This window comes from Lutzomyia longipalpis, chromosome 2 (assembly GCF_024334085.1).
Source record: "Lutzomyia longipalpis isolate SR_M1_2022 chromosome 2, ASM2433408v1".
Lineage (NCBI taxonomy): Eukaryota > Metazoa > Arthropoda > Insecta > Diptera > Psychodidae > Lutzomyia > Lutzomyia longipalpis.
The window spans coordinates 24,796,846-24,820,414 of record NC_074708.1 but is presented as its reverse complement, the minus strand read 5'-3'; the positions used below and the strand labels follow the sequence as shown (position 1 = coordinate 24,820,414).

The 23,569-nt window shown below is 33.3% G+C and overlaps 5 protein-coding genes across 5 annotated transcripts; 3 read left to right on the top strand and 2 right to left on the bottom strand.

The window, feature by feature from the left end:
• Positions 1-1,368: 1,368 nt before the first annotated feature.
• LOC129789773 (adenosine 5'-monophosphoramidase HINT1) lies at positions 1,369-2,079 on the top strand. The gene is made up of 2 exons (XM_055826824.1): positions 1,369-1,726; positions 1,803-2,079. Exons 1-2 carry the CDS (start codon positions 1,409-1,411, stop codon positions 1,962-1,964), a joined length of 480 nt encoding a protein of 159 aa, XP_055682799.1. The 5' UTR covers positions 1,369-1,408; the 3' UTR covers positions 1,965-2,079.
• Positions 2,080-2,699: 620 nt separating this feature from the next.
• LOC129789586 (integrator complex subunit 3 homolog) lies at positions 2,700-16,977 on the top strand. The gene is made up of 9 exons (XM_055826487.1): positions 2,700-2,872; positions 3,112-3,935; positions 6,634-7,462; positions 9,419-10,222; positions 13,378-13,535; positions 13,633-13,777; positions 13,859-13,990; positions 14,107-14,298; positions 16,551-16,977. Exons 1-9 carry the CDS (start codon positions 2,798-2,800, stop codon positions 16,611-16,613), a joined length of 3,222 nt encoding a protein of 1,073 aa, XP_055682462.1. The 5' UTR covers positions 2,700-2,797; the 3' UTR covers positions 16,614-16,977.
• Positions 16,978-20,806: 3,829 nt separating this feature from the next.
• On the bottom strand, positions 20,807-21,071 carry LOC129789792 (ubiquinol-cytochrome-c reductase complex assembly factor 6). The gene has a single exon (XM_055826845.1). It carries the CDS (start codon positions 21,069-21,071, stop codon positions 20,877-20,879), a length of 195 nt encoding a protein of 64 aa, XP_055682820.1. The 3' UTR covers positions 20,807-20,876.
• Positions 21,037-21,446, bottom strand: LOC129789790 (small integral membrane protein 4). Its single transcript, XM_055826843.1, has 2 exons — positions 21,227-21,446; positions 21,037-21,149 (listed from the first exon to the last, which is right to left on the bottom strand). Exons 1-2 carry the CDS (start codon positions 21,378-21,380, stop codon positions 21,076-21,078), a joined length of 228 nt encoding a protein of 75 aa, XP_055682818.1. The 5' UTR covers positions 21,381-21,446; the 3' UTR covers positions 21,037-21,075.
• Positions 21,447-21,835: 389 nt separating this feature from the next.
• LOC129789273 (N-acetylneuraminate lyase-like) lies at positions 21,836-23,160 on the top strand. Its single transcript, XM_055825926.1, has 3 exons — positions 21,836-21,903; positions 22,384-22,775; positions 22,838-23,160. Exons 1-3 carry the CDS (start codon positions 21,836-21,838, stop codon positions 23,158-23,160), a joined length of 783 nt encoding a protein of 260 aa, XP_055681901.1.
• Positions 23,161-23,569: the final 409 nt, after the last annotated feature.

Here is a 23,569-nt window from a genome sequence, read left to right as displayed (position 1 = left end):
CAATGTTTTTATTTTTCTTAAGGTTTTTCTTAAACTTGATTTTCAAATGTTGGTCACATTTGAAGACTTATTATTGAAGAATAAGAAAATCATTTTCCGCCATCTTAGATGCGACGCCATCTTGAGATTTTCTTCAAAATACAAAGGTAGGTTTTTCTCAGGATCTACTGGATGGATTTTGATGGGGTAAAAAGCAAATGAAAGAGGAAATACCAATGCAGATTTTGATGTAGCGGAATTTTGAATTTCCACTCTGGGGCTGAGAAAAGTAAAAAAGCGTCAAAAATATCTGAAAAAAGTCACATTTTTCCACTTTTCTCAGCCCCAGAACGGAAATTCAAAATTCCGCTACATCAAAATCTGCATTGGTATTTCCTCTTTCATTTGCTTTTTACCCCATCAAAATCCATCCAGTAGATCCTGAGAAAAACCTACCTTTGTGTTTTAGGGCAGTTCTGTGGAAAATTCGGAAAATCACAAGATGGCGCCGCACCTAAGATAGCGAAAAGTGATTTTCTTACACTTCAATAATTAGACTACAAATGTAATCAACATCGGAAAACCAAGTTTAAGAAAAACCCCGAAAATTACAACATTAAAAAATGAGCAAATTCTAACGATTTTCCCAAGAGACCCCCCTTAAAGAGCTTAGAAAAATAATAAATTATAGCTTCTGTTTTTAAGAAAATGCTTAATATTTGGAGGACACAAATTTCTAACCTCAAAGTTTGAGCTTAATTTTCTACTATAAAGAAAAAGTTTTTCTAGATTTTCTTTCGACAAACTTCTAGTATTGAAGTCGCCTACCAATAGATGTAGAATTTATCAAGATAAATTGGATAGATTTTAATCTCTATGGCGGTTTAAAAAAGTCGAATTGGCAGCGATTACCAGTTTTGTCCTCCAGAGTGTTAAAAATCATGAAAATTCGTTTTTAGTAAGCCTAGTAAGCAAATTATTCCAAAACGGCTGATCCGATCCCGATAAAAAATTCACTTTTTTAGTTTCCTTTGGGCTAACGGAATTTTCCAGCTTCTCTGGGCCTTTGGGGGCTGGTTTTGAGGGCTTTTTTTTTAAGGATTTTTTATGGAAAAACTAGAAAATGAATTTTAAATTGATTTTGGCGTTTAGGTATTTTCAATTTTCAAAAGAACTCATAATTTTCCATTTTGGAGCGTATTTATTTGATTTTTCCTTAATTTTTCGGGAAAAATCGCCAGAAAATGCGAAAAAATTGCGAAAAACTGTAAGTGTGAGGAAGATAGCTTATAGTTCTGCAGTGATCTTTGTCTCCCTCACACGAAACCATTTTTGAGGTTAGAGATTTTTCTGTAAAAACTGCAGTGTGAGCGGATTTTTGCACAAAGTAAAGTTCTTTTTTGTTCTTTTTATAAAAATTAGAAAAATTATGTCGCTTTTGCACAAATTTCGCTTCCTGATCACCCCAATTGTGTACAGAAACTCCTGGATATGTCCTAACAAACAAATGTCTCGTACTTTCAGCGACGAAGCTCAGAAAGCCCGCGAGGCTGCAGCTTCCGGGGCTGCGGCTCAGCCCACAATCTTCGATAAGATTATCAGCAAGGAGATTCCGGCTAATATTATCTACGAGGACAGTACGTGCCTTGCTTTCAATGATATTGCTCCGCAGGCTCCGGTGCACTTCCTCGTGATACCAAAGAAGAGAATTGCAATGCTTGAGCTGGCAAAGGATGAGGATAAAGATGTAAATTTTGCCGGTTCTCCCCTATTTTCAACTGTTTTTCATTTTTTTCCCGTTTGGTTTGTTTTTTTTTTTGTAGATTTTGGGGCATTTGATGAAGGTCGCCGGGAGTCTGGGGCAGGAAAAGGCACCCAATGGATTCCGCTTGGTGGTCAATAATGGCCCTGATGGGTGCCAGAGTGTCTATCATCTACATTTGCACGTCCTCGGAGGCCGGCAGCTTGAATGGCCACCAGGATAAATGCCTGAAATTCCACTTCTACCGCATTTCTGTATCAATTGATTGAATCTTTAGAAAGCCTCCTAGCGATTTTGGTGATGGCATTTCAATAAAAATCAGCAAAAAACGGAAGAAATTGATTTTTTTCTCTTGAAAATGGGAAAAGGAGGAAAAAATTGGGAGTTTTCTTGGATATTTCGACTTTTTTCCGCGGATAAATCTAAGCAGAATTTTTTCTGGACATGGATTGAAACATTTATAGGGCGTGTCTCATGGTTTTTCCTTCATATCACACGACGGAATATTTTGAAATAACTGATTTTTTTGTGATTGAACTAAGATTTTATTTCCAGGCAAAGGTAGCATATTTCATTAATTTATTGAATTCTCTGAGTAAAATAAAGAAAATCATGTGAAAAAATTAATTTTCATTTGCAATTTAATTTGATTTTGAAAAAAAAATCTAGATTTTCTATTTTAATAAAAAATACAAAAAAAAAGATTTTTAATTTGAATAGATTAATCAGCAAAAGAGGAAATTAATTTTTTTGCATGCATTGGACATTCCTCAAGAAAACTCCAAAATGTCCATAAATCACATCAAGACAGAATTTTGCCACACTCCATAGAAGCTCCACCGGAGAATCCTTGGAGATTCCACACCAAAAAGTGAATGTAAATGACATAAAAACCTCTCGTACGGACAAGTTCGAGGGATTGTTTACAGGCGAACATGGTTGTTTCGTATAGCTGTCCAGGGGTTTGTCATAGGACATTTTTTAATGGGGATTGACTTCGTCGAATAATGTCTCTGGTGGACGCGGAAAATTGCCTCGAAAATTAAGTTAATCAAAATGGAATCGTGCAAAACACAATCATCAAAGCTGTTTGCATTCTCTGCCGTGGATCTGCGGGATGATTTCGAAGAGGTAGGCTGTGAAAAAGGCATCTCAAATCTGTGGTGTGGCCCTAAAATCGTCGTAGCCATCTTTGTTTTTTTTATGTTGTTCTTTTTGTGGTGGATTTTGACAAACGTGCTGTTGTCAGAATTCCCCCCGCACACCCCCTCCTCCTGTGGGCCATTTAAACACGCCATCGGGACTCCCGGACATGCTCTTTTTTTTCCTTATGCCTCATGCTATGTTTTCTTGTTTTTTTTTTGACGTAGCGCCTGGAGAGGGCTCATCAGAGCTTCGTCCCCATGACGGCAGGTTTGAGCGACAAGGAGCTGCACGACCTCCTGGCCACGACAATGGCTAAGGATAAGCAGCACGAGGATATCTCCCTGGGGATGGTGTACACCATCCTCACGGAACCCCAGCAGGCCGCCAAGACCTACAGGGACCTGACGCTCCTGTCGCGCGACGGGCTGGCCTTCACCACCACCAACGTTTGCATGCTGGTGGCGGATAAATACACAAAAATGACAGATATTGCCCGGAAGCAGCTGCTGTGGCTTGTGCGGGAATTCGTGAAGAATGCCGTGCTCAATGTGGACCAAATTGTGTGGAATATGCTCCGTCAGGCAAGCGGTGGGGATGCTTCGCCGCGCAATATTCTCCTTGTTGAAGGTCTCTTGGACATCTTCGTGGATCACAGGCAGTGGCTCGAGAAAACTCCCTTCCTCGTGGGCACGGTGGTGTACACGTATGTGCGCCTCATTGAGGACCACACGAACCCCCTCCTGGCCAACTTACGCGCCAAGGAAGTCAAATTCGTTGTTTCCCTCATTCGGGATCGCTTCACTGACGTCATCCCACTCGGACGGGATTTTATTCGGTTGCTGCAGAATGTGGCGCGTATCCCGGAATTTGATCAACTGTGGAAGGATATCTTCCTCAATCCCAAATCCCTCTGCCCCACATTCACGGGTGTGTGGCAGATCCTTCAGACACGCACCAGCCGACGCTTCCTGCAGTCACGGCTGACGCCGGAAATTGAGAGAAAGCTCCACTTCCTCACGAGCAGCGTCAAGTTTGGCAATCACAAAAGGTAAGAAAATTCTCTTTTTTTTTTAAACTTAATTTTCATTTTTAAAAAAAGAAAAATTCCTCATTTTTAAATGCCTGTGAGACACATTTCCTACATTTTTGATTTTCACATGATTCTGTGGAAAATGCGCAAAGGAATTTTGTTTAGAAAAAAAAGAAGGGTGAGAAGGCATAAAAAGGGGTGGGAAGAACTTTTTGCTTCTCTTAGTTTTATGTCCCTTCGAGGAATTCAGAGCTCCTTCCGACAATTTCATTGCTTCCAACTCTCTGATTTACCTCCACAATGCCACGATGGAGGATTTAAGGGATGAAAAGAACAACAAAAAGAAACACCTCAAAAGTAAATTGTTTCAATCCTTCCCTTTCAAACATCCACCCACAATCAACCGATTGAGATCTTTGAGAGTGTTAAATTCTTTTAATCAAAACGGAAGAACAATAACTCTTTAAGAGATTTATCAGTGTGCTATCGAATTGATAATTAGATGAAAGAAGCCTCATCCTCGAACAGGCCATTTGTTTCTCAACACAAAACCAGCACACACAGAGAGCATGGAGATGAAGAAGATGGTTTGTGTGCCAATGCCAAAGAGATTTCGCGCATTTAAACCTTCTTCATTCCATTCATCGGTTCACAGAGGCAATAAATTTGGCTCAATGTGCATCAAAACGTACAAACTGAATGCATATTGAAAAGCAATCGGTATCGTGTCTGTTGTTCCATTGCTTTTAATTATTGAATAGGGTGTTCCAATTCAGGTGTTGAAAAGGAAGAATTTATATTGGTTGGAAATAAAAGAATTTTCCTTTTATTTGAAAGAATTTATTTTTAATGATTTTTTGTTTAGTTTTGTTGGTTTTGAAACTTTTTTTTTAATACTCAGGATTAAAATAATAAAAAAATATCGCTTATAAGAAAAAAATAAAGTGTTAGCCTTATGGAAATTATTTGTTAGGAAGGGGTTATATACCCTTATCGGTCGAAATATTATAATTAATTTTTTTGGTCAATAAAGCCTTTTAAGCTTTTGAGTTCCCGCAGAATCCCTTTTCATCCTTTAACGGGTGTTCGGAAGATTTTTAACCTCTAAATAGCTCAGATTAAAAATCAGAAGCCTAAAAAATATTTATTTCAAGCCTCAAAAAAACTAAATTCAAACCGAGTAGTAATTTGACCCCTATAATCATGCTAAATTTAAGCCTAAAAAAACTAACTAAAAGTATTTTTTTAGTCATAAAAAGGCAGAGATTGAGGAACAAAAGCTTTAAAAAATTATTTATGCCTAGAAAGAACAAAAAGTTGTAAATTTAAACCGAAAAGTAGTAAATTCAACCCAAAAATTGTTAAAGTCAAGCCTAAAAGTACGTGGGTTTCGTTTTCAACCTTAAAAAAGGTAGTCTTCAATCTCAAAAAGCTTTAAAAAAAATATTAATTATAGCTTTAAAAAAAGACTAAAATTGAAGCCTAAAAATTAGTAAATTCAAGCCGAAAAGGGCCATTTTTTCGATTTTTATTCGGTTTCATATTAGTCAGCTTTTAGCAAGGGATGTTTATAGTGAATTAAAATTATTCAAATCTTCGTAAATCAAAATATTCGTCACCCCTTAGTTCAGATTAAGAAAAAAAATTCTCTTCAATATTTTTTATAAAAGCATTGAACTGACAGTTTTACTTCCGGAATATAACTTCTGAAGTTCCGAAATTTAAAATTTTTTTAACATTTTGAAAAAGTTTTATAATCTTCCAATAATTACAGAAATAATTAAATTAGAACAATCAACAATTAGAACAATATAAGTTAGAAAATCCGTTTTGGATTGAATCGAAAAAGTATCTTGTCCAGAAAAAAATCCCCAGAAATTTACGAATTTCCACAAATTGCAATCTGGGTTAATTAATACCGCAAAACTCATGTTAATTCCTTTCAAATTATTAAACATTTATGTAAATAATTTTACCCAAAAAATCACGAATATCAACAGAAAATGATCTTTTTTTATTCTGGTAAAAGATATATAACCCCTTAAACTTAATATTAAAAACTCGTTAAATATTTATTTTAAAATGCCCAGACGTTCAATTTAAAAAAAATCTTTTAATTCCATGACGGGATATTTTATTAAAAAAATATTCATAAATAAATAATAAAAACATCTCAAGTGGGACACCCTATATTTGAGCAGTACTGTAGTATGTAATGTAGTGAGCAGTCAGTGCTTTTGGATGAAAGCACTCCGCAGGGGATTAATGAAAGACATACCCCCGTACTCCATAAATTAGCTCAACTCTGTGTGAGAGTTTATTGGATAACAACTATAGAGTAGAGACACAGCGAAGGTATAAAGCACACGGCTAAATCTCGGTGTTTTATCACAAATTCAGGGCATGTCGCTCAATTACCTCCTCCCCCCGGTTCTCTTTTCCAACAAACACACACGAAAATTGTGTCCCCATACAACGTAAATTCCCATCTAAAATGCGCGCCTTTTCGCCCCCTTCCCGATAAGATTAATCGTCACACACTAAATTCTCAATTAGCGAAAGATGCAATGAGGTCTGCCTCCGATAAGGTCTCTTTAGTGATAAGAAAAGTGAAAGAGAAAAGAAAGGCATTTATGCGGGGAATTTTTTCTTATTTTGGTTTTTTTTTATTGCAAAATGATTGAGTTTTGTTGTTGTTGCTGTTGTTGTTCAACAGATACCAAGACTGGTTTCAAGATAAATACTTCACAACACCCGAATCTCATAGCTTACGGTCGGATCTAATAAGATTCATCATAAATGCAATTCATCCGACAAATGATATGCTATGTTCGGATATAATACCACGATGGGCCATCATTGGGTGGCTATTGACGTCGTGCACGAACCCCACGGCACTGGCAAATGCCAAATTGGCCCTCTTCTACGATTGGTTATTCTTCGATCCAATGAAGGATAATATAATGAATGTGGAACCAGGAATATTGGTGATGTACCATTCCATACGGAATCATCCGCTCGTTAGTAGTACCCTCCTTGATTTCCTCTGTCGCATCATGAAGAATTTCTATCCGAAGAATGAGGATAAAATTCGCATGGGGGTGTATAATTCACTGCGGAAGATTCTGGAGAAGCAGGTTATACCGAATTTGTATCCCCTGTTTGAATCTCCAAAGCTCGATAGGGAGCTCAAGCAGATGATTAGGGAGAATTTTCGGGAATTCTGCAGTGGACCAAATCCAAATGACCTCAATAGTCAAATGACGGACGATCGTACAAATCTCTATATCATGGATGAGCGTATTGGGGCACCGGGGATGCACAATAATTTCAATAGTGACGACAAAGTATTCGGTCGACCGGGTAATGCTGAGCCCCACAGGGGTGGTCATAATCCCCAAATGGCCACAAATACCACCCTTGGGGATGCCGATGGGGAGCCAGGGGAGAATGAGGTGGATTTCAGTGATGACGAAGAGGAAACCACAACAGCGGTCAAAACGGAAGATCTCACCGATGACGATGATGATTTGCCGCTCTCAAAGGTGAGTAAAAACGTAAAACTTTCCCTTTCACCCTACATTCCATTCCATCTCTTCTCTACGAAGCTTTCCCAGCAAAAGCTTCAAAAGGAATTTCTCGTCAAGTTAACCCATAACTTGAGAGAAATGTTGGCAATACTCGTAAATCGTATAAAATAGTTTTCTTTAGAATTTCCTCTTGTGGTTGCGGAAATATTTCTCTTTACCCGAAAACTTTAATGGCATCATCCATTTAACTCCTCACACTGCCTCACACTCCCTTCGTACCATCTAAAATCAATACACTAACATTCTTACCACATCACCAAAATCATCCCCCTAATAAAAAAAAGCTCACTCAGAGACTTTCCCATCATCTTGCACTGAACAGACTTTTTGGCGAATTTGTCGCATTTAGCAAGTAATGGAACTTTTTTATTTATCCAGCATTGAGATGAAAATTGGAATACTTAACACTTTTCGTTTTTTTTTCTCTCCACACAACATAAAATAATGTTTAAAGAAGAATATTTGAAAGTTTTTTTTATTGATGAAAAGTTTTGTGGAATTTTGATACAAGTTCTTCACGTCAAAAGGAAAATTTTATAAATGTTTTAGCAAAAAAGTTTTGAGGAGGAATTCTCGCGTAGCTTCATCAAATGAAAGAGTTCCTAAAGGCAATGTGAGATGGAACATAATGCAAAAACTTGAAAGTTTATCAAGAAAAGCTCGCGGAGAGTTTTTTTTCTTAGTTTTGTATTTGTTGTTTTAATTGACTGAATCTCATTATTTGATAAATCTGCTTATAAAGAAGAAGATGAAGTAGATCTTTTAGAGGAGATTCTTAGTTCAAAAGTTCGTATTTAAAAAAAAAAGTAAAAACTTCCCTTAATGCAGAAGATAATCAGTTGTGCTTAATAAGTTAAAACGTAGCATAATAGGTAGCGTTCTCGCATTACAATGCATTATGCTTGAGTACGAAACCTCCGAAGGATTCTTTTCAAGTTAATAAAATACTTTTTCTTTTCATTATATTTTTTTACAACACAATAAATTTAAATTTTTAAAGCCTTTTCAATCGTTTTAAAATTAAAAAGTTTTATTAAATAAAAAATACTATGATTTATTTTAAAAATTAGTTCTTCTTAAAATTTAGTTCTGGTTTGCTCTCTGTATCACCCTTAACATTTAATAACTTTTCTCTGTTTTCTTTAAGAGCATAAAAATGGCATAAAATCTTATAATTTTCTCAAAAGTTTAAAGAATTCGAAAATAGGAAAAGTTTGCTTTTCCCCACAAGATTTCTCAAAAATCGATTAAAAATAGCCTTTTCTAGAATTTATTTTATTCAAGTTTTATTTAAAAAAAATGTGTTTTATATGCAAATCCTGATTAAAATAAAAACTTCTTATCAATTTTATTTATTAATTCGTTTATGTTCTAATGTTAATAAAATACGTATCTTCTAACGTAAGAAAAACTAACCGAAGACTCAACAGTTATAAGAAAAACAAAAAAAAGCAATTTAGAAGAGAAAATTGAAAGAAAAAAAGCAAAATTTCTTTTGTGAAATAAATTCTCATTCTCGATTTGAACCAGAGATAGTTGCAATCTAAGGAAAGAGTCTTAATGATTTTGCTACGTAACTCATGTTTTGAAATAATGTTCCATCTTCCGATAGAAAAGATTTTTAATGAATTTATAGGAATTGTTGAATTTGTAACATTTCCAGCAATTCAGGAATCTTTTTTTCTTCAAAGTTTGAATGAATTTAAAAAGAATTTTCAAAAATTAATAAAAAATATTTTCAATTCTTTCTCTCTCTGTCTAATTCTTTAATCCATTTTTTTTAATTTTATTTCTAAGAATTTTCTTTTTTTCTCCTTCATTAAAAGTTCTTCCATCGGTAGAAAAATATTTTTTAAGGTTTCCCAAAAATACGAATCCGGAAAAATAAATCAAATAAAATTATCTTTGTAGGTGCGGTTAAAAGAGAAACCAGCACCGGATAAAGTGGACCTACCGCCATCAATTGCGGGTTCATTTGAACGTTTTTTGACATCAAAATCATGTGAGGATTTTGAGACGTTCCTCCTTGATTTCCGGACGTGTAGCACCCTCGATGGGGAACAGGAAACATACATTGCAAACAATGTGGTGAACATTCTCAAAGCGACGCTATCAAAGCCAAATTTCCCCGATTCAAAGCACGACAATGAGAAGTTGGCCGAAAGCATAGACTACCCATTATTTGTGTTGTGCAAAATATTCTATCAGTATGAGGATAAGTGTCGGAAGTGTATAACAAATCTCCTTGCTACGGTGTACAATCGAATACCGGGTATGGGGTACCTAATGCTGTACTTCCTCAAGGTGCACACACGATTGCAGTCGCGGAAGAATCCAAATGTTGTATTTAAAACGAGTATGTATAGGAATGTGTGTGATTCCGTGAATCAGAGTGTTGAAAGTTGCCTGGCGCGTGATTTGACATTACTCGAGAGGGAGAGTCCGCATTTCTTCCTTTGGCTCCTGCCGGATGTTTATCGTGAATTCAAGAGTAGCATGATTAATAATTGTGATGTACTTCGGACACTCGTTGGGTGTATTGATGCCAAGAATTTGCGAGATCTCATCTATTGCGTCACGCAGGGGAAGTTGGTGATCTTCCAGAATGATGGGGTACTCGAATGTGTACGCGATAGCTTGAATTATGAGACATTTGAGCAATTCTGCCTGTGGCAACTCCTACAGGCGCATGATGTACCCATTGAGTATCTTCAGGTGAGTCTTTTGATCATTTTTCCATAATTTTTTTTAATTGATAATAAAATTTGCAAAAAAAAATCTTGTGACCCCCTCGGCAACATTGAAAGCATTTTGTTGCTTGTTTTTTTTTTTTTTAATGAAAAATTCTTTTAGCTAAAAACAAATCAGAACACAACAGAAGAGAAAACCTTCAGGGCCTAGTTTGGAAACTAAATCAGTCTTTTACAATAAAAGGAGGAAAATATGTGTGGGAAATTGCAAAAGAAAATTTGTTTATAACTCCACTTTCATGCTCAAACATCCATCGTCGTGTGTTGTTTGTATGACTTGCAAAACTTTGTCCAAAACTTCTTCATATACAAACTCAACTCACACCTCTTCACCTCAGCTTAACTTTAACCTACTTTTTTCCACACCACATCCACCCATTTTCCTTCTAAAATTCTGCTAGGGGAGGTATTAAATTTTATCTTCCTCTCCTCACCTCACAAGTCCTCATCCCCCAAAAAAAGGGGGAGGAATTTGCAAAGAGCCCACAAACAATTTTGTGGGTTAAGAAGACATTATTGTGGAAGCGCCGCACCTCTATAAAAAAATAATGGGAAGCAACAATGCAAATAACTTTTTTTTCATACCCATAAATAAATCATATCATTGTTCTACTAAATTAATTTAAAGTGGGTAAATATTCCCCCATGAATTGCTCGCACCACCACCAGCAAAAAAAAAATAAAGCCCCGAAAAAAGCGACATAAATTCTCACCCCCGTATTGTGTGGAAAATACGCTTTTCACGTAAAATATTGAATAACAAGAATTTATTGGGAATATTTTGAACATAATAAAATGTGCCAGGACCCATTTTTCTCTCGTATCCTTTACAAAACTCATGGGGATAAATTGAAATACTCTTTTTTTTGACACGAAAAAAATATGCATCCGTGAGGATAAATATTTGTTGTAAAGCGAGAATCACGAGGAGGGAGAAATTGAAGGCAATTTAGCACGATGGATTTTTGTTTACAGTACATGCACGTTTTAATGCAAACAATTGGAAAAGGGTTTTAATTGCTTAAAACATTGAAAAAGATTGATGGGGAAATTAATTAAATAGTTGGTTAATTGCGTGAAAAAATATCAAGAGAAATTTGGTGAAAATTAGGGGAGGTTTTTCAATCAGACCCTTTTGCGTATCTTTCTGCAGAATTTCTAATTATAAATATTTAAACAAGCTTTACAATGGATTTAAGTAGAGGAATGTTTGCAAGGGTTAATTAGCAGCTAGCTAACGTATTGATACAAAATAGTAAAACAAAAAAAGACGTAAAAAAAGTTTAATTTTATTGGAGAATTTTTGTAAAAAAAAAAAAAAAGAAATGATAAGCTCGCGTAAATATAGAATATTATTATTAAAGAGAAATCGGAAGAAAATTCTTAATGTTTGCATTAATTGTGTATAGATTTTTGTTTTTAGTTAAATCGAGTTGTTACGTTTTAGGCGTTTATTTTAGCTATTAGCATTTGTAAGAAAGAAATTGTATAAAGGTGAAAGGTCTCTATAATAAGAAAATGGCCAAATGTTATATTTTGTGCGGTATTAGTCCTGTAAAAAACATAACCTAAAATTTCGTGGTTTTTTCTCGGAAAAATGTTGATTATTATTAAAGTAAAAGCGATAAATTAGTGATCAAATAAAATTGATAAAATTACTAATAGAAATCAAGTTAAAAGGAAATAATTATCACATTTTTCCCCTAGATTTTTTATTTGAATAAACTAATTTAAAATGCCGGAGTTTTCTTGCAAATTAACGTTTAAAAGATAATATTTTAAATAAGATAATTAACTTTATGCTAAATATTGTTAATTGAGGTTGTTTTTTTTATTTTCTCATTATTATTTAATTAAACTCTTTTCATTTGAATAATAAAGCATTGTTGAAGAAAATTGATAAAATTGACGGAAACAAAAATACATTTTAGGCATTTGAGGTTATGTGCTTAATGCGATAAGAATTTTCAGAATATTTCATTTCCATCGCTTTTTTACGTAATTACTTTACAAAATAGTTTTAAAAAATGGTTTAAAAGTCAAGGATAAAATTAGGGTTAAAAATACCATTTTTTTAAGTTAAAAATATGAAAGTTTATCAGAATGCAACATGTTCTATGTTTTTTGGTTGGACAAAATTATAATATCAAATGACAAAAATTTAGATGAAGAATTATATTAATTAGGAGCTTTGAGACAGTACAGAAACTTTCAAATTTTGTTTTATTTTTAAAATCACATTTCTCTTAAAAAAAAATTAAGAGGTCAGAATTACACTGCTCTCCTCTAATTCTTAGCGCCTCAATTCAATAATTCCTGTTCTGAATTTTGTTTATTAATCTTTTGAAATATAAAATTTATTAAATTTTCATTTATTCAATTTATTACTTTCCAAGAATTCTAATTAATTAACCAAAATATCCTTTCGTTTGATGAATTTGGTTGAGTGGAAAATAAACTCGTTAAATAGAAAGTTTTTCCTCTGGAAATGTTTTCCTTCTTTGGTGTAGCGAAGTTTTCTGACTTTTCTCACTTTTCTTTTCAAAAGAAAATTCCCTGATTTGAGAGGGAGAGAAGTATAAATCAAATTAATAATAAACTCCTTCGAAGGAATAACATGGAATCAATTTTCTAATTGAAACTTTTCAATTGATACGGGGAAATCAATTTGAATTGACATCGTTTCTTGAACTATTCGAGCATCTATTTTAATTTTATCCTTTTGCAATCTTTCCTTCGTTCTCTTTTACCTGTTCAAATAAAATTCTCCGTAACTTGAGAGGTAAAATACTCATACCAAAAGCAAATAGATTATGATGTTATATTCACAAAAGTCTTGTTTATAATTATCCGTTTGTTGGTGGATCTGCTGCGAAATGAGTGTAAGCAAATACTTTGAGTTTCAATTGTAGTTGAACTGATGAGAGTGTAAAATGAGAGGAGGGCAAAGAGAGAGAGAGGAGGAAGTTAAAATGAAGAAGTTTTTAAGTAAAGAAAAGGTGTAAACAATTCCATGCAATTTGAGATGAATTTTAAATGGAAACGACGACAAATTCTTGTGATGGAGTTTGACTTTGACTTGATGGAGGTTTTTTGAACATTCCCTCTTTTGCTTTTCAGGATATTCTACCTGAATTAGAATCATCGAATCATGCAGAAGCACTTACATACATGCTGATGCTACTTAAGTGTGAGAAACCAAATGCGGAACTCGTTCGATTGCTCTTGAGTAGAGAAACGAAAAATCGTGGTGATCCATTTGTCACGTCAGCTTTAAGGTATAAAGCTCAACATTTTTTTTTAAATCATTTTGCGTAATTTTATATTTAAATTGTTTTTCTTTGTATTTTATTTGATTTGAAAAAAAAAACTCAGGTATTGGTGTCAAGAATTTGAGGAGAATTTATCGGAAATCATTGCGGGTTTATTGACATCAAAATATCCGAATAGTTCACCAAATAAACGGAAACGTCACACTAAAAATAATTCCGTTCAAACAACATCACCCTCCTCAGAGCAGGTAAGAAGAGGAGACTCTTGAATGCCACTCCAAGAGGGGCGGAAGAATTCTTCTTTTTTTTCTCACACCTTTTCCCTTTAGCTTCTCAACCATCTGGAGCACTTTCGACGGAGCTGTCGACATGGGAATGGCACAGGGACCGGGCTATATGTTCAGGATGCCATGCAACGAGCCCTCCAGCAGGCTTTCTCACACAGTAGCGAGAGCACAAAGGTAAGAAGGAGAAAATCCTTTTTTTCTTCATTTTTTTTGGGAAAATGTTGTAACGTCTAATAAATTCCTTCCATCTCTAACATTTATTTCTCTATCTCTTTCGTTTCACAAAATAGAAACAATACTGTGATTTATTTGCACTGGCGGCGGAAGATGAGACGAGTGGAGTTGGAAGACGGGGTGCGAGTGGGCGAGGAAGGAAGCAGCCACCGAGCAAAAAGGAATCGAGTAGTACATCAAATGCATCAAATAAGAAAAATATCGAACCTCTATCTAGTTTTATTTCAAGTGATGAGGAGTCGAGTGAGGTAAGTGCACCCACCACCTTTCACCTCTTCCACCTCTCTCTAGAAGGCTATCAGCCACAAAACAAGTTGCATGAATATTGAAATGTTAAAAAGCTTGAGATGGCTAATTGATCATTTTCTGTCTCTCCAAATTGGCCATTTATACTCTCTGCAGCAATATAGAGAGAGAGAGACTTTATTAGCTCCTGAGGGAATTTTATTTTATAGCGAAAGATTTATGATTTATTGCTGCTGCGGGGTTATGTGAAGTGAACGAAGATGAATAACTGCAGTAGAAGGGAAGGATATTTTTGCATCACATACTTAACATGTTAGTTATCTTCTCTCTCTGAAAGATATGTCTTTTACTACATAGTCATTGAGATTTGAATGAGGAGCAATATTTTTTTTATGGGAAGGAGGGAAATAAAAAAAAATATTCAAGAAGGAAATTCAGCTAATTTTTTTAAGGGTGTTTGAGGGTTTAATAAGGGTATGAAAGTGAAGGGGAATAAGCGAAATGTGTAAAAGAGTTGAGAATATGCCATGAAATTGGCAAATTGGGTTCTATTCTGCGACTCAGCAGAGTTCTTTGAAATTTTAAGAATTTATTCTGAAGTTTTAAGAATTTTATTCAGTTCAATTAAGTGGCCCAGAAATCATTGAAAAATCAGAAGAAATTTGAATGATTTTAAGGATTTCTTGGTCGGTGAATTTGACTGAATGAAACTGTTGAATTTTCAGAATAAATTCTTTATTTTATTTATTTATTTTGTTACGGGTTCCATCCAATAAGATGATTTCCCCGAATAAATTCTTGCAATTTTGAAGAATTTATGATGAGCAGAATGGGACTCAATTTGTCAATTTTCATTTTGTCATTTCAGAATAAATTTCAACGATTTAAATGATTTCTTGGTCGCAGAATTCGACCCATTGGGCCTTATTCAGCAACCAAGAAATCCTTGTTTGTTCTGAATTGGCAAATTGGGTCTTATTCTGCATTCATAAATTATCTCTACTTTTTCTTAAGAATATTATAAATAAAAGAAATTATTTCAAATTTTACAATTTTGAAGAGAAAATTAAGGAAAATTCCTCTTAATTCACAAAAACAAAGAAATAAGGGGATTCTGATAAAAATCTTTTCTTTTCAAACAATTAAAAAGTTATAACATTTTGAGAGTTAATATTTTTAAATCATTCTATTGTCGGTCTTTAAAACAAAAACGAAGAATTTGTTGGTACAGAAAACAGTCAGAAAGAATTTAAAGAGCCCTGGAAAAGTAATTTTCTTTCAGAAACCCGTTTAAGGAAAGAAATAAAATGTTAAAATTCTTTAAGATTTTTCCCAGAATACTAAAAATCTTTTAATTGACAAATTGTAAGAGAAGAAAAAAAGATTTATATCAGAATCTACCCCAATATCTATTCTATTCAATTGAGATACTAAATCAATATAAATTGGTTTATGAGGGAAAATTTTGTTGCACATAAATGAGCAAAATGTCGTATAATATTCAATTTAATTGACTAATTTTATTGTCAAGCATTCTGTTTTATGTAATATTGTATAGCAAATGTGGCTTTCATAATTTGTGGTCTGCATTGGACAGTTTAAAGAGATGGAGAAGCTTCATTGTCAAGCTTTAATAATTTTTATTAAATTATTGGGGAAATTTTATGTTTTTATTTAACCCTTTCAGTTCCACATGAATGATAGAAACATTGAAACATGGGCTTTTTTTAAAACGATATTTATTCTATGGATTTAAATTTAAGGGAACGTGGCCCGATTTGAACCTGTCAAGGCCTTTTTCAATCCGCTATTACTTAAAACTTATAAAACTTTTAATGTATAAACTTATGGGAGTAAAAAGAGCATTAAATTGGCTTTAAAATGGTACCAAAAAGATTATTGCTCTTTATTTTATTTATAATTTTTTCTCATTCTGCGCAGATCTTTGGAGGTCCAAATTGGGCTACGTTCCCCTAACGAATTTCGAAATTAAAAAAAAAAAACAATTAAATTAAGTAAAATAAAATGTTTCACGTTTGGGTCACCCTTTCCTGATTAAGCCTGATGAAGTAGGGTAATTATCAACGATACGTCATGCAGAAAAAACAAATAATAAATATATCGATCTATATTGGCTTAGAAAGGGAATAATTAATCACAAATATTTTCTTTTTTTCTTACAATTCTTTGTTTTATTAAAAAGTTTTTTTTAATGATTTTTTTTATAAAAATTTTAATTTTATTTTCTTTCCAGGACGAATGGTCAAAACCAAAAGCAGCAAAGAGGCGAAAAAAGGCTCTAAGTGATTCAGATTGACGCATATGAATGGATATTGAGGGACATTTATTTATTTCAGTGAGATAATTTAGAATGACGAAGGAGAAAAAAAAGAAATTGAAAAAAATCACAAAAAATTAAACAAAAAGCATGCAGAAATTGTGGAAGAAGTGTGAAAAGAAAATTTCCTCCTTTAGTGTTTCATAAAAACTCCCAACACCCCCCTTACATCCAAAAATAAATTTAAAAATCCTTTTTTGTTCCCCCCCCACCCCGTGTAAATAATTTCTTTGCGATAAATAAAATAAAATAATGTAGTACAATGAAAATTCTTGTTGCTAGCAATTTTATCATTTTTTTTGCATTAATTTTATATAAATATAAATAAAAGATAATAAAGTAATTCCTTTTTTTGTTTTTAGCATAAAAAAATTATATAAATGAAATTTCACGATGTTTGTACATAAAACAAAAGAGAAAAAAAAAACTTAGTTGTAGTTTGTTTTTCTTTTTCTTTCTTCATTAGATGTATTTTCATCTTTTCTTTTTGTTTCGAAATTCTTTTATTTGGAATTGTTTTTTTTTAATGAGGAAATGCCAAGGAAAAGGTGTTGAAAGGACAGTTTTTTTTTCTTTTATTTTGTACCGGAAATTCGCTCGAGGATTCATTCTCGAGGGGATAAATAGCAGCAAAGGAAAAAAAAGGAAAATAAATAAATAAAAGAAAGTCATGCAACGGCAGAGCCAGAAAGAGAAGGAAAATGTATATAAATTAGAGAGAAGGTTTAGAAGTAAAAAGAAAATCAATGAAAACTTTACATTTTACCTTTTAAAAAAATCCTGTGAGAGATTTAATCAATTTTTGTGATGATTTCTTAAAAACAGGCTGCCAGCATTTATACAACAACAATTAGACAAAAAGGAATAAATTAAAAATAAATCAGAAAATAAATAAAAGATGAGAAAACAACAACAAGGAAACATTGTAACGTTAGTGAACCTAAGAAAAAATGTTATGAAATAAAGAAGGATTAATTAACAGCAATGAGTTTCAACATTTAACTTTTTTTTTTAAATTAATAAAGAGAATTTTTTTTCAATAGAAACGTCTCTCAGTTCTTATTAGTCTTTACTCAAAAAAAAATTAAACAACAACAAAAAACCAACAAGAAGTAACTTAATTATGAGAAGAAGAAAAAAAACTTTCAAAACCAGTAAATTGTATAAAAAAAATTAATAAATAAAAATTAATGAAAATTGTGTAGGTAAAATTAGATACATAATATTGTATACGTAATGTGATATATAAAAAAAATCTTTTGTAATACATGTTTTCTAGTTAAATTTCGACACATTTTTTGCATTATTTTTGGTGTTGCTACTGAAGACAGCCACATAAAATTGATAAATCAATGCCACGATGGGCTGCAAAATGTACAAAATGCTTTGTCTTTTAGTTTTCTTTTTTTATTTTTAATTTATTTCTTATTTTTTTAAAAGTAAATTTTTTATTTTTGCCTCTCTTGTAGTTACTTTGTGTGGGTTGGATTGATGGGAGGAAAGCAATCACAAAGGACGATTGCAGGTCATGAGTATTTATTTCTTTCATTCACTTTATTCATTTTTTTTATTAGAATTGTGTGATTAAATTTTTTCTTTAATATTTTTTTGATTTTCTTTTTGGTAAAAGTAGAATTTGGTATGATTTTGAGAAGTTTTAATGTTTCAAAGTTTTGTAACTAAAATTGATTTTATTCTTTTTTCATAAAAGTATTTGTGCATTGGTGCCTGTTCTACATGATATATTGTCCAGTTCAAGGAGAAAAATGATTTTGTTTTTCTTTTCTTAAAAAAAGTATTTTTTACAGGAAGGAAAAGCTGCTCATCGACTTCAGAAAAGAAGTAATTAAATAGTTTCTATGTGGATTAATTGACGTAGAAATTTCAAGAGAAAATTAAAGCTTTGGGCTTCCTAGAAAGGTGCCAAAAGGGTTCACTTTAGGGGACTTTTTGGGAAGCCAAATGCTTCAATTTTTTCCATAAAATAAATTTTTAGATAAATAATTAAGATCATATTTAAACGAAAAGTTCTGTTAAAAATCTTCTGTTTTTTTTTCTTTTTAGGCTTTAGGGTTCAAGCAAAATTTAATTTTCTTTAATAGTTTAGGTAAGACATATAGGTAGGTACCATTAATTTGGTTCGATGATTTAATTTTCGACGAAAAAAAACTAAAAAAGAACATTAGGGGAGAGCGGGGCTATTTGTGACAGTCTGGAATTTTCAAATCGCGATTTCTCCCAAGTTATTAATCGGAAGCACCTGAAAAAATTAGGATAAGAAGTCCTATCTACCCTCAATAGTTGACTGTAGTTTGGAGAATATCTGATGAATAGTTTAGGAATAAAAAAATAAACAAATTTTGAGGCCTCCAAAAATACGTTTTGGGTGTTGAGAAAAACTAATTTTCCGACACTTTTCTTTTAGCGATTTTCCAATCTCACCGTCTTTTCCACGAGCTAGGTCAATGCAGAAAACGTTGCCAAGGTGCATTTTTCACTAACTTTTAATGATTTTTTTGCACAATTATTCAAATCAACACATGTCGAATGGGGCTAATATTGTCACCAATGTAAATCATATGGAACGTCAAAATATTGACATGTTTTCTAACCTTTTTGTTGCAAAATGTAGCGGTTGAGAAAATTCCAAAATTCTGTGTTTTAGTGCGTATAAAAGTGAAATTCCTTGTCGTGGATGAATAAGTGAGGAGTTCGGTTAGTAGCTACAATTAATCTCTCAGGTGGAAAATCTTTGGAAATGTCGGAAAACTCCACCAACTTAATTACCCCCGTTGGTGACAATACTTGTCGACGGATTCTTAACACTTGGAGGACCCAACATTTGGCACAACGCGGAGGATCAAATTGGTAATAAGTACCAGTTGATAAAATATGCTCAATAATTAATTATTAATCAGTTTATTGAACGAGGATCGATAGTTTCACTAATTCTCAATCGCCTTCAAGCATTCCTGCATCTAATTACTAAATATTTAATTGAGAAAATCGTCACTAAAAAAAAATTGCGTCGAATCTATGTAAAATTTCCAATTCAAATGACTTTTTTAGCTACAATTTTACTTAATTTATTATTGCGCCTAAATCATCACAAACTTTGATTCTTCAAGTAACTTTTTAGTCACTTCCGGCAATAAAATTAGTCCAAATTAATGATTTTCACCGAGGAAAAGTGAACAAGAGTATTTTATTTGGGAAATATGGGGAAACATAACCTCAAAAGAATGGCAAAAATGTATGAGATTTTGATTGGTACTTATTACCAATTTGATCCTCCACGTTGGATTCTGACTTTGACCTCAATTATCTTCCAAAGAAAAGACTTTTCTCGAGATTTTCTTTCTGCTATCTTAAAGTAATTAAAATTCCCTACACATAGATGCTAAATTCATCGAGATAAGTCCAATAGATTTTATTTTGTGACGATTTTAAAGTTTCAATTGGTAGCAATTACCAGTAAAGTCCTCCGAGTGTTAAAAAAGTCAGAAGCGGAAGGGTTCAGGAAAAGCTCGAAAACTCATATTTCGCGTGTAGATAGAGAAAAGTGGTCTAAGACAAAGTTGTAGGCAAGGAAATTTCCTATGAGAATGACCTATCGAGGAAAATTTCTTGCCCCGTGGGAGTCCTGCAGATAGCGATTTATCCAAATTGACACAAATAGCCCCGCCCTCCCCTAACAATTTCTTTAAAATTGTTTTTACGTTTCCTGTTTTACACAAAAAGCTTCTAACTCAATTTAAAAAAAAAGGTTTGCTATTTTCTTTAGAAAAAAAGATTAAAATATGTACAGAAATCATGAAAAAAAAGTTCTTTATACAGAAAATCTTTAATAGTTTTTTAAGAATTTTCTTTTATTTTAACGCCAATTTTTCAGACTAGATTTTGATGTTTTAATGACTATTTAGTAGAATAAATTCAAAGTCTAACCCACTTAATTGTGGCTTAATCCTTGAAATTTTAACTTCAAGGACTTAATTTTGTGAAGGGAAAAGAATATTCTCATTTCTTAATTATTTTCGTCAAAAACTTTGAGGTAGGTATGTGGAATAAAATATTCTTTTATCAATCAATTAAAAAGATAAAATATTTTAGCTCCAAAATCCTTAAATTCCTTTCCCATCAATAAAACCAAACAAAAATATTCAAAAACAAGATTTTTTCTATAATTTAAAAATTTATTAACATTTTGATAAACTAAAACATTCCAACTAATTCTAATTCCAGCTAACTGTTGTCCAATTTCTTCCCAGAAGAAGAAGTACTTCCGGATTGCAATTGCTGCAGCTCCTGAGCCACGTATGCGTCGAGATCCTTCATTGGCTTGTAGTAATTGTGAACAACTTGTGCTCCTGCGGCCATGGAGAGCATGGCTGCAATGAAGAATCTCATGTACTGCCCCCAAGTCACCCCAGCTGGCATCTCTTCAGTTTGCTCCTTCAGCTGCTCGCAATTTCTCCTCAACAATGCTCCTTGCCTGACGCTTCTTGTAAGTCTTGTCTGGAGGGCAAAGATAAATTAATTTTCTTTTTCTATTTCCGGGTCAGGTGAGATTGTTATTCAGGATGAGAACTTACAGAAATTCGTCTCTCCGACTGTCCAGTTGATCATTGAGAACTCAAGAGCAGCTCCCAGGAGGAAGAAAGCCGGGAGGAATCTGTAGATTCCGAAGTATTTCTTACCGGGCCAATAGTTGAGCCACCGACGAAGTGTGTTACTTTCAAAGGACATCAAAAATGTTGATTTGGAAGCAGAATTTTCATCCTCAAAGTTCTAAGTTTTCCAGATTTTTTTGTAATCTAACCTAAAATAATTTGTGAGCACAAATCTAGAGATTTTTTAGTGAGAAAAATTCCCGCGTGAATTTGAAAAATAAAACTTTTCAAAACCGTTGGAATTTTTTACTTATTCATAAAAAAAAATTAAAGAAATGAAAGAAAAATAATTTTATCAGCAAAACATTTCAGTTTATTGTTGATATAAGAGCTTCTACTATTTTTCATGACTGATATCAAATACCGAGAGCAGCAGACACAGTCTGTTTTTGCTTCTTCGTATGTTTTCAGTCTCCGTGTGGTCTTCCAACTGATAAGAAGTTTCTTCAGCTCCTCGAAAAAATTCACTTTTCTGCGTATTTTTAGAAAATTTCTCTCCATTTTCAAAAGAAAGTTTTTACTGTGGGGAAAATGAGCGTGCGTGCATTTAATTTCCGTGGCCTTATGGCTCCTACTTTTACTGCCTTCAAGGATGATTCGTGAGTTTTTTAATTATTAATTTAATAAGAAAATTTCTTCGTCTGCAATCCCCGGCAAGTCTTGGAGAAAGTTGCTTTAGCTGAGTTGCTTGAATCTTGTTTCTTCCACAAACTCTGAAGTCATGGCAATAAATTCTGAGATATTAATCTTATGAAAAAGAAGACCAACTTGAATGTCTCAAGCAAAAAGCAAAAACAATAATGATAAGATGCTAATGGATCTTGTGAAGTGCTTAAAAAGAAGATAAAATAGCTTTTCTATCAAATAAAATATTTTATTTAGAACTCATAGAATTCCTTTAGTAAAGGAATTTGTTGTAAAAGAAATAATTTGAGCTAATCATGTAATTTTAATTGAATAAAAAGTTGTTTTTCAGAATAGTTTTCATTGATTCAATCCTTAAGAACTAACTGAAAAATAAAGCAATTTGCTTTGAAATTTATCGAGAAGAAATAATAAAGAAAAAATCCTTTTTGTAGCTCTCAGAGCGTTAACTACGAAGTAATTGATCCCTACGCCAAATGGCTCAAGGATAAAGGAATCAATGCTGTCTTAGTTAATGGAACTTCCGGTGAAGGAATGTCCCTCAACGTTGCTGAAAGGAAGGCCACAGCTGAAGAATGGCAAAAGGCATGCAAAAAGTACGAAATGACGCTCATGGTGCAAATTGGAGGAGCTCCTTTTGTGGATGTTGCTGAACTAGCCAAACATGCAGAACAGCTAGAAGTTGACGCGATCCTGTGCCTTCCTGAATTGTACTTTAAGCCTAAAAATGAAAAGGATCTCGTGGAATATTTTAAGAATGTGGCTAAATACTGCCCAAGGACGCCTCTCCTTTACTATCACATTCCCTCATTTAGCGGAGTCGATCGTAAGAGATCTTGATTGATCTTTTCATTCCTTTTAATGCCTTAAGGATCTCTTTCTTTCAAGTTTCAATGCCAAAATTCCTCGATTTGGCTGAGAAGGAAATTAAAAATTTCATCGGTATTAAATACACTTCGGGAGATTTGGCACAAGGATCAGCTTGTTTGAAAGACAATCGTTTTATTTTCCTGGGAGCTGATACCATCCTGTGTGGAGCTCTAGCTCAAGGATTTGATTCAAGCATCATGACCACCCTCAATATTTACCCTGAATTTGCCATTGAGATCTTGGAGTCAATGAAGAAGGGAGACATCGTCAATGCCAGGAAGAAGCAAAAGGAACTGTCTGAGATTGTTGAGAGAATCCTTCAAGATGGTGAGGATTTTTAACCAATTGATGACGTGTAGAATTCTTTGAAATTAATGATTTTCTCGGAAATTTTCAGGAGATTGGGTGACGGCAATGAAAATGGAATTCAATCGGGTTTTTCACACTAATATTGGAAAAACCAGGCTGCCTAATTGAAGACAGATTAGATACAAAAAGTATCCTAATAAAAACTTAAATATGGTGGAATATTTTATAAGGACAGCTCAGTTATTATTGGAGGATTGTAATTATTCAATAAAAGGAATTTTTTGAAAATTTTAAAAAGGAAATTTATTAAAAAATTGCTGAAAAATTTACGTTTATTGTGATGTTTCGAGGACTAAGCTATGCTAAATCATCAGGCCTACAAAAATTAGATTTCAAGCTATTTTTCAGATAAAGAAATTCTTTAAAAAAAATCTTAAAGAA

What these genes read in the sequence shown, in the direction of transcription:
- LOC129789790 (XM_055826843.1), bottom strand. Translation starts at nt 21,380, where the DNA reads ATGTCCTTTGAAAGTAACACACTTCGTCGGTGGCTCAACTATTGGCCC. An exon ending in AGTCGGAGAGACGAATTTCT is followed by an intron (nt 21,150 to 21,226) that starts GTAAGTTCTCAT and finishes TTTGCCCTCCAG; the next exon opens with ACAAGACTTACAAGAAGCGT.
- LOC129789773 (XM_055826824.1), top strand. Translation starts at nt 1,409, where the DNA reads ATGTCGCTTTTGCACAAATTTCGCTTCCTGATCACCCCAATTGTGTAC. An exon ending in CAAAGGATGAGGATAAAGAT is followed by an intron (nt 1,727 to 1,802) that starts GTAAATTTTGCC and finishes TTTTTTTTGTAG; the next exon opens with ATTTTGGGGCATTTGATGAA.
- LOC129789273 (XM_055825926.1), top strand. Translation starts at nt 21,836, where the DNA reads ATGAGCGTGCGTGCATTTAATTTCCGTGGCCTTATGGCTCCTACTTTT. An exon ending in ACTGCCTTCAAGGATGATTC is followed by an intron (nt 21,904 to 22,383) that starts GTGAGTTTTTTA and finishes TCCTTTTTGTAG; the next exon opens with CTCTCAGAGCGTTAACTACG. An exon ending in CTCATTTAGCGGAGTCGATC is followed by an intron (nt 22,776 to 22,837) that starts GTAAGAGATCTT and finishes CTTTCTTTCAAG; the next exon opens with TTTCAATGCCAAAATTCCTC.
- LOC129789792 (XM_055826845.1), bottom strand. Translation starts at nt 21,071, where the DNA reads ATGCCAGCTGGGGTGACTTGGGGGCAGTACATGAGATTCTTCATTGCA.
- LOC129789586 (XM_055826487.1), top strand. Translation starts at nt 2,798, where the DNA reads ATGGAATCGTGCAAAACACAATCATCAAAGCTGTTTGCATTCTCTGCC. An exon ending in CATCACCCTCCTCAGAGCAG is followed by an intron (nt 13,778 to 13,858) that starts GTAAGAAGAGGA and finishes TTTTCCCTTTAG; the next exon opens with CTTCTCAACCATCTGGAGCA. An exon ending in GTGATGAGGAGTCGAGTGAG is followed by an intron (nt 14,299 to 16,550) that starts GTAAGTGCACCC and finishes TTTTCTTTCCAG; the next exon opens with GACGAATGGTCAAAACCAAA.